Here is a 9,829-nt window from a genome sequence, read left to right as displayed (position 1 = left end):
GGTGGTGGTGTTGTTGTTCATAAAACAGGCTTTTGAAAACAACCCTTCAGGTGGCTTTAGTACAGATGACATGTAACATAGATGTGCTGTTGTCCGCTTTAGCCCATTAGCACAGAATGATGTGCTCCCTGGAATTCACATGACTTAATTTGCTGATCATTTCGAAATCCATTTTACTTGGGGGGGGGGTAGGGGGATTTAAACAGATACGAGATAATGCCGGGTTAAAGTGACTGAAAGCAGGCACCCATGTTACGGGGGTGGCCATACTGCTTAAAAAAGGACAAGCGGTTTCAGCTGAAGCAGTGTATATCCGGCCTGCAGTAGGAGAAACTCAATAAAGTAAATAGTGCTTACAGACTAAATAACAGGTCCTGTGAAACAACCAAAGTAAAGGGGCCAGTCGCCAGAGGGTACAAATGAAGGCAAGGCCATCCTAAGGAGGGGCTAACAAGCCTATTAACGAATCGTAAGGCAGCATTTACGAAAAACAATGACACAAGCCAATGAAAAATATGGGAGGAGAGTGGGCGTGGCTTCTCGCCTATACTCTACTACAGCAGCCTTTGCAGAGCGAGCAGCGCATTTACGACCTAAATAGCAGTCTGTTTTCCAGACGCTCCCTTCACTTTTCCATCTACCTCACAGCATGGCTGACTACATCTTTTAGCACACAATGCATAAACAAAGAGGTGTGAAAGCTTCAAAGTTAACTAAAATGATGGATATCTTCACAAAGCTAAAATACTCTTTGATATGGGAAAGCAGTCTCCTTCCTAAACACACTGTTTATGTATTCATCCCCGTCCCAACAAAGAGGTCTGAGCGCTCTAAGTCAGGTAAGGTGCTGAAGATAGCCCACAGGCTTAAAGCCACAAGCTAAAATAAAGGATTATTAAAAGGCTACACAATAAAACGTATGTTATCCCTGCTTTTAGCCATAACATCACTGTTGAATAGGCTCCAGGCCGAAAATAAAATCAGAGAGGATTGCTGCGTGAGTCGCATTTTTAATAATTACTTACTTATGATATATTGCATTACTGCTTTAATTAGCTTCATTTACAAAAGAAGCATGTGTACACCTTTGTTATCAAATGACATACGTTATTTGTATTCTAATTTAAGAGCTTTCTGTCTGTAAGGCCGCCTGTATTGCTTTTTAAACGTACTCTCCGTACATAACAATACCTCACCTCAATCACAACATAACATTGACTTCCCTTAAATAATGCTGCATTTCAATTCTTTAAATAGATAGCTTTAAAAAATAGAGATAACTAAAAAAAAGAGGATATGTGCAAAGTATGTAATTCTTCACTTATTGTAGGTTATGGGTGCCCAAAACACAACCAATAGGGCAACATTTACATTCAGCTTTAAATGTTTCTTTCTACCGCCTCGCACAATGCTAACTTACATTTCATAAATTAAACAACTTTAAACAAAATTTGCAATTGCAGCTCAAACACACCCAAAGTTTTATTCCACTCAAACATTGATGCCTTTCATTTACTATATTCAACAGTTTTATAGACTATTTGAATCTGCACATCACCCACACCCTACATTTTCAGTACAACTTTACTATGCAAAAAACAAGCTTAAAAAACACTTTTACTATGCTGGAAAAACAGGTAACATTAATTCGTAACTCTATCACACGTTATCACATTAGGAGAAACGCTTACCTGTTATGCACACACTCTAGATCATTAAAACCTTTAAACTTACTGTGCACCCACACTGCTGTACAACACAGATAAAACAAAAACCACTGGCTCTCGCAGAGGCACGACCTATTGGCTTTGGCAATGCTTGTTTCCTATGTTGTCTTTCCTGTTTAACTACAGTACCTCTAATACTGTTATGAATTTTCTACTCATGCTTGTCGGCCAGTGCTGTGGTTACGTGCCTTCACTTTGATCTGCTAATTGCTTTGCAGAATATTTATGGAGGGTATTCAGAATTTTATCGGGAATCATTTTTAGGTCTCGCCTAGCGAATGCAGCGCATGCACTGCTTCGCCTTGGCGAGACTATTGTTGTCGGTTTGGTGCGCAAAGGGAGACAAACCATGTGCGCACACGGACAGGCGATGGTCACGCGCATGGCGTCTCCTTTGTGCCTCACACACTCCCACCGCGCGCTGCAACTATACAAGGCAGACACTCGCTTGTTTACACAATGGCACAGAAAAGTGAAAAAAACTCCAACCATTCGCATCCACTCGCAAACAAAACGTGCCAAAAAAAACGAATGTGTCCTTATGTACCGCAAATGGTGCGAATGTAAAGGGCTCTGATACCCGATACTTTCAGGTCAAGTTCGCGCTATGTAAAACTCCGGGAAAAACAAAGGAGTTCTTGGCAGAGATAGACACGTTTTCCACAGTCTATTGTTGGCTGCAACGAGCCGACTTCACAACAGAATGATCGCCATGTTATTTGTGTACAATTGCTAGGGCAGTGCACGTGCAGGATGATTACACCTTCTGTTGTGACAACCGTTGAACCCCTGGCTGTAAATGGATCTTCACTGTCACAATTGTGAGGTGAAGTAGTAATTAGAAAAACATTCCTTTGTCAGAGCGCAGGGGCTGTGCACATTGCAAATAACCTGAAGTTGCTAGGTTGCCCCTCTTCAGTATCAATTCGTCAATCAGCACGCAACCTGTAATTACTGTGTCTGTAAATGGCTGCACCATGCTAATCCCTGAGCCGCTTTCAATGATTGGACAAATGAACTCAGGGCCTCATTTACAAAACAAGCATTTGCAATGCAATAGGTCTTGCATTTACGTGATTTTGAGCTATTGGCATTGTAAATGACAATGCCTTTTAATTATGTTTTGGTTTTTGAAACATAAATAAAACACATTGTCATTTATAATGCCCAGAGCTTAAACTCGTGTAAATGCGAGAACTATTGCATTGCAAATGCTTGTTTCTTTCTACTGCTGACAGATGTGCTGAACACAGCGAAACACTGAAATGAGTTAAACTGCGACCATTGATTCATTCTGCTGTTGCTCTACTTAAGTAATAGCTCATACAGTTAATTCTGAAGTATGCTATTTAGTGTACGAAACTAATAGAATCTTAGCTTTGTTCATTTCCACTTTTATTATTTTTTTGTTATGAATCTTGTTTAAATCATGTAATCTTTATTCAGGATTCCCATGTAAAATGGTGGTTTACACAGATAATGGTTAAAATGATGTACACTGGATCTTCAATTTGTCTAGTAAGATGGTACATTTTTAGTGGACCTAAGTCACCTACTTGATGAGTGCTGGGTGGCCTTAGTTTGATAATGCTCTTGATTTACATTTGTTCCAATTGAAGTCTGATCTGATGATGTCTTATCAGAGTGGACCAGGAGAGGTCTACAGAGGCTTGGGATCTGGCTACAATGAAGTCCACTCTCTTCCTGGTTGACCATCAGGACTTTACAGTGCTGCTTTGCCAGTCTACTACTTTGTCTGGGCAGGCTAGGCTCACTTCCTCTTCTCAGTGCAGATTAATGCTTGTTTGCCCTCAGTTACATCTTGGAGGCCATTTCAGGTGCTGATGGCCATGATAATGGATATTCTGATGATGGCGAGCTGCTGTGACTGCTGGGAAATAAGATGGCAGCAGGCATAGACCTGTTCAGTTGGGCTGCAATCTCCATCAGGAATCATATGCTGGCCAGTCTCACTGGTTGGACTCTCCGTCCTTCAGAGTGCAGGAGAACTTAGGAATGCCTGGGCCAGGGTGTGGATTGATTGATGCTCGATTCTTACGAGCTGCAGTGGAGAGAAAAGATAGGAGGCAGTGTGCTAATCTTGGTAGGCCATGAACTTGATACTGGTGAGCTCTTATCGCCACATCCACCAGGGCTTTATTTTAAGGTTCTCTGTTTAAAGCTTGCATATGTTGTTATGGTGTTAAAATTCTTTATTTATGGCATTTTCCAACTTGTGTTTGCAGTGTTTCAGTGGTGTATTGCCCAGATAGAATCGAAGTCTCACATCGGTGCAGCCGCAATGCGTCCTAGCGAACTAAACAGTTCAAAAGACTTTTTCATTAAGTGTACCAACACGTTTGTTGCTTTCCTTCTATGAATGATTGTTTAGGAACAGAAAACAAACTTGATCAAACATTAGTGAGAAGTACAAAACCTCCCCAACGCCAGTTGTGTTTGAGATATCAAACAAAGCACTTTTGCACAACCTTCAACTACCCACATAGCGTGTGGGACTCAACTAGGTTAGAAATAAATCATTATTACACAACCCCCATCTGTCTAATGGAGTGGCAGGCACATTTCACACAATAGTTTACACCAATGCAGTATTAGCTAAAATACTTTGAGTGCCTTTTGGGTACTGCAACAATCCTTAAAAAATTATAACTAAGGGGTTCCACAATCTCATTTGAACTTGTGGCTACAACATTACATGCACTCTGTGTCATCAAAGTGGTTGATGAAGATCTGGCCCTTTTACTATGTCAGTACAGGGTTTGTCTAAAGTAGTAAACTAGTTCTGGGTCACAAAGGATGGTAAAAGTCCCTGCTGCTGCAAAATCCTAGGAAGAGCTGTGGCCTGAGAGATCTTTACTTTTCAATATTTACATTTAATATTTCAAAGTTTTTGTTCTATTTACTAATTTTTTAAGTGCTCCTTTGATTTCCTTGTTTCGCAGGCTGTAGATAATTGGATTCAAAGTTGGGGTGATCACAGCATAGAATACAGGAAGAATTTTCTCCTGATATAGCAATGTACTGGTGGAAGGACGCACGTACATGAAGAAGGAGGTCCCATAGAAAAGGCTGACCATGATGAGATGAGATGTGCAGGTGGAGAAGGCTTTACGTTGGCCTGCTTTAGTACGGATTTTGAGTATGGCTGAGATGATTTGGATGTAGGAGATGAGAGTGAGCAGGAAAGATCCAAGTCCGTACAGACTCCCAACTACATACAGTACCATTTTATTGGTGTATGTATCAGCACAGGCCAAGTGCAACAGTGGTGGAATGTCACAGAAGAACTGCTTGACCTCATTTGCGGAGCAGAATGGAAGTTGGAAAGTGAGTACTGTGTGCAGCATAGAATTGAGTAAGCCAGTCAGCCATGAGCTGATGACCAGTGAATAACACACCAATCTGCTCATAATGATGGGGTACTCTAAGGGATTGCAAATGGCAACAAATCGATCATATGCCATGACCGCAAGCAAACTGCACTCAACACTTCCAAGTCCAATAAAGAAGAACATCTGTGTGGCACAACCAGCATAATGGATGGCATTCTGCTTGGCCAGCAAGTTCTCTAACATTTTGGGGATGGTTACAGATGAGTAGCAGATTTCAAGAAGGGAAAGGTGACAGAGGAAGAAGTACATGGGTATATGGAGACGGGGGTCAGTCCAGGTGATAGTCATAATGAGAACATTACCTGCCAACATGGAAAGATACAGTGACAGGAACAAGATGAACAAAGGGATCTTAACTTCTGGTAGGCTGGAGAAGGCAAGCAGAATGAACTTTTCCACAGTGGTTTCGTTTTTCATGCCTTGATCAGAAAAATCATGTGATACCTGTGAGGAAATAAAAAGTGTGAATTATAAACATGACATAAGGCTTCCAGTGATTTATAGTGTGGTGAATATTATTGGGAAGCAGGCAACTCATGTATACAATTATTTACCTCAGATAGTTTTTTTGCAGTATCCTACGGCATACACTGTGATATTTCATGCCTTCCTCTGCTGCTACTTCTCACTGTCACCCTATTTCCCTGTCTGTCAACACTTTAGGGGACACATTGCCCTCTGTAGTGCCCTTCAGAATACGTTCTAGTGTTTGTACATTTAGTGTTTCCACCAGCCACTCCTAGAGGGCTGGCTTCAGCACTCGCCAAACACCCATCCATCACAGGCGTCACCGGTCGGGTGACCCTGCTAATAATAGGGGCCAGGCTCATGTGCCCTGGACCATTTGCCAGTGTCATACTACTGCATCCGCTCCATCCTACAACCCACTACTTTACAATGGCATTGAGGATGGAATAGGACCACGTGGAGAAGCATGTCCTACTGACTGGACAACAGCCAAGCCCTACAGACAGGACACCACCACGTAGGTCTTGCTGAAGAGAGCAGCGCAGTGAGAGGACTGGTCAGGAGGAAGAGATGAAACAGTCATCGGAACAGGATGTGTCCAGGGACCCGATCCCCCAGTGCCCGTCTTTTTTTTAATAATCATTTTTATTAGGGGACCGGTGCCGGCAACCACCCTCCCAAGACCAATTTCAGCCCCGGAGACCACATCCCATGGAGCCCAGCATTTAAAGTAAAAATTAATAGAGCAGTGGGGTGGTGTGTCCCCTCTCCCTGGGCCATTTTTGCCCCAGGGACTCCATCCCTCAGGGCCCAGCCATTTTGCAATAGGGAAGGGAGGCTGCACAGCCCTCCTCCCCATGTCGATTTTGACCCCGGTGACTTCATATCCCAGGGCCTGGCCATTTATTTTGGGTGCCCCTAGGCACCCAGTCTGTATTGTGGCCACAGTGGGAGCCTGAAGGCTCCCGTGCTCCCTGCCGGCTCCCCACCCCCGCCTCCTGCGAGAGCCGGCATTGCTTTCAGACACTGGGAGCTGCTAAACAGCCAGCTCCCTGTGTCTGAAAGCAATTTTTCTGTTTCCCTGCTCGCTTGACAGTTCCAGGGGGTTAGTGGTCCCAGGGTCATAGGGGGGTCTGCAAGGCACTTAATTTATTTGATATTAGCCCTGGGGCGGGCGTGATCCCTGGGGCTGCGGGGGAGGCTGTACTGGCCCCCCATTGATTTTGGCGAAAGTCCCAGGAGGTGGAGTTCTCCGGGGCACGGGCGTCTGCAAGACCCGCCATTTCTTTTCAATTTCCTCTAGGGAGGTGATGGACTCCGGGGCACAAGGAGGGGGGCCCCATGGGCCCCTCTCCCATATTATTTAATTTAGGCCTCCGGGGCCTGGCCTGCCTGGAGGCTTAACAATAGAGAAGCACAGGAGCCTACGCTTTGTTTTATTTAATATTTCGGCAGGAGTTTTTTTTTTGCCTGTCGGGGTCCCTCACTCCCTTTAGTTAATATCTCTGGCTGCTGTGTTCTGTATGGTCTGGAGTTTATGGAGCAAAGACTTGTTGATCCCGGTATAGCGGGCGTTTCTGTAGTCCAGTCTGCTGGCTATGAGTGCGTGGGTGATGGTCTTCCTGGATTCGGGAGGATACATTTGAAGTTCTTCTGAAGGATGCGGAGGGTGTTGAAACAGGTAGAGGTGACGGCATTTACCTGTCAGGTCATGGAGGGGGGAGTCAAGTACGATGCCGAGGTTCCGGGCGTGGTCCGTGTTAGTGGGGGGCTGCAGAGGGCGGTGGGCCACCAGGGGTTATCCCATGCAGAGAGGGATGGTTCGAGGATTAGGACCTGTGGCTTCTCCGAATTGAGCTTCAGGCAGCTGCTGCTCATCCAGGATGCAATGTCCTTCATTCCTTCCTGGAAGTTGAGTCTGGTGCTGATGGGGTCCTTGGTGAGGTAGAGAATGTGCTGGGTGTCGTCGGCGTAGGATACTATGCTGAGTCTGTGATGTCTGACAATAGTGGCGAGGGGGCCCATGTAGATGTTGAAGGGTGTAGGGCTGAACGACGATCCTTGGGGTACTCTGCAGTTGATCTCTGTGGTTTCGGAGATGAAGTGTGGAAGTCTGATTCTTTGGGTTCTGCCTGTGAGGAAGGAGCAGAGCCAGTCGAGAGCGGTTCCCTGTATGCTGGCATTGTGGAGTCTGGCGGTGAGTGTGCGGTGGGAAACTGTGTTGAAGGCTGCAGAGAGGTCGAGTAAGATCGGGGCCGCAGTGTGCCCTTGCTTGAGTAGGGTCTGTAGAGGCGAGTAGAGCGGTCTCAGTGCTGTGATTGCTGTGGAATCCGGATTGGGAGGGGTCGAGGATGGAGTTCTCTTCAATGAATTTCGTAAGTTGGACATTGACTGTCTTCTCTGTGACTTTGGCTGCGAAGGTGAGGAGGGAGATGGACGGTAGTTCTTTAGGTCCATAGGATCTGCGGAGGACTTCTTGAGTAGGGACCTGACTACTGCGCATATCCAGTCATCGGGGAAGGTGCCGGTTTCAAGGGTGCATTGATGGTGTGTCGTAGCGATGGTTACAGCCACTCTGTGGAAGATGTGTGGAGGGCAGGGGTCTGTGGGGGCTCCTGAGTGAATGCCTTTCATGGTTGATGCGGTGTCTTCGGTGGTGACTGGGGTCCAGGAGGAGATGGTGGATTGGCTGACATTGCTGGAGGAGGGAGTGGTTTCGGAGTTTGGTGTCTGGTTATTGAAGTTGTCGTAGAGGCACTTGATTTTCAGATGGAAGTAGGAGCCAAGCTTGTTTGCAGAGGTCCTGGAAAGGGCTGATGTCCTTGGTTTTGCTGGAGGGTTTGGTAAAATCGTGGATGATGCTGAAGGGTTCCTTTGAGTTGCTGGAGTTGGCGAGGATCTTGTTCTGGATAAAGATCCTTTTGGTGGATCTGATGCGTTGGTGGTGTTCTGTCATGGCATTCTTGTAGGTGGTACGGTCTTCAGAGGATTTGCTGTTTCTCCAGTTCTTCTCGAGACGTCTGCATGACACATCCTCTATGTATGCCTTTGCATCGCACGCCTGTCATCAATGGCAACCTCAATGATAGTGCAGGACTTACATCACCACCCCGGTGGAATGCTGACATGATTTCTGGTTATTTATGTGAATGCTTTGACATGAGTGTTCCAGCACCTCATTTTCACTTGAAATACAATAAAATTGATGGAGAAAGATGGTGTCTGGCATGTGCTAACTTTATACTTTTAAAGGTGTAAAGACAGGTGTGGAAGAAGAAACAAATGTCTGGATAATCATTGAGTTTTGTATAATGGGCCATTCCGAGTCGAAAAATATGTTGGGTGTTACATTGCCTTTTATTTTCTTGAAGTCCTTTGGAAAAATTAAAATGAAAGAGAGTAATAATGGAACTAATTCATGTCCCATTTTCTTTTGCCACATGGTATCAAGAAACTGGAGAGGCTCTAGTTGAGTAAAGGGAAGGCGATGGACAGCCACTGAAAAATGGATACAATTACATTATCTCTTTCGTTTTATGCTTATCTCTCCCTCTTTTATGTTCCTTTTTTATCTTTGACTTTCCCTCTCTTTGTCTCTTTTTCTCTAACACACCTACTCTCTGTCTCTTGCTCATCGAAGAAGATTGAGGAAGAGGAGAGGAAGATTCTTTGGAAATCTGCTGGTCATCCATGAAGTTGTCCACCATCTGCTCTGTTACAGGGGAACCTGGAAAGCATTGGAACCCAGACCACTGCAGTAAAAACACTTCAATTTATACTCCACAATGTAAGTGATAGTTTAACTTTATGAATTTGTGGTATATTAAGAGGGTGTCATTCATCACTCTCAACCCCAAAATGTTGAGAAGGGAGCGCCAGAGAGCAAACTGAGTCCATATATTCTTGCTCCTTTATGGTGCAGGCAGTACTTAATATGTGAAATAAAGAGTGCTGGTGCCCAAAGCTCTGCTCAGAAGTCTGAAGTTCGCACCATTAAATGTCAGCTCACCGAATACCAAGGCTGGGTAATCTGGATTACACCTCATGCCTATTTAATCCACTACCAGACACTCCCTGACCTTTATCTCACTCTTGCATGTTTATGCTTTCTCCCTTTGTTTTTCCATCTTCCGTCGCCTTTCCCCTTTGTGTGTTTTTCCTTCTCTTGTTTACACTTAATTTCTGATGCTGAAATATAAGAGTCAGTCACCAAAAAGGAGT

At 44.7% G+C, this 9,829-nt stretch overlaps 1 protein-coding gene across 1 annotated transcript; it reads right to left on the bottom strand.

Moving 5' to 3' along the window:
* Nucleotides 1-4,621: 4,621 nt before the first annotated feature.
* Nucleotides 4,622-5,557, bottom strand: LOC146809814 (olfactory receptor 5G3-like). The gene has a single exon (XM_085614387.1). The coding sequence runs from the start codon at nucleotides 5,555-5,557 to the stop codon at nucleotides 4,622-4,624; it is 936 nt and encodes a 311-aa protein (XP_085470513.1).
* Nucleotides 5,558-9,829: the final 4,272 nt, after the last annotated feature.

The sequence above is a fragment of the Triturus cristatus genome, chromosome 7 (assembly GCF_964204655.1).
Source record: "Triturus cristatus chromosome 7, aTriCri1.1, whole genome shotgun sequence".
NCBI lineage: Eukaryota > Metazoa > Chordata > Amphibia > Caudata > Salamandridae > Triturus > Triturus cristatus.
This window is presented reverse-complemented; position numbering and strand designations above follow the sequence as displayed.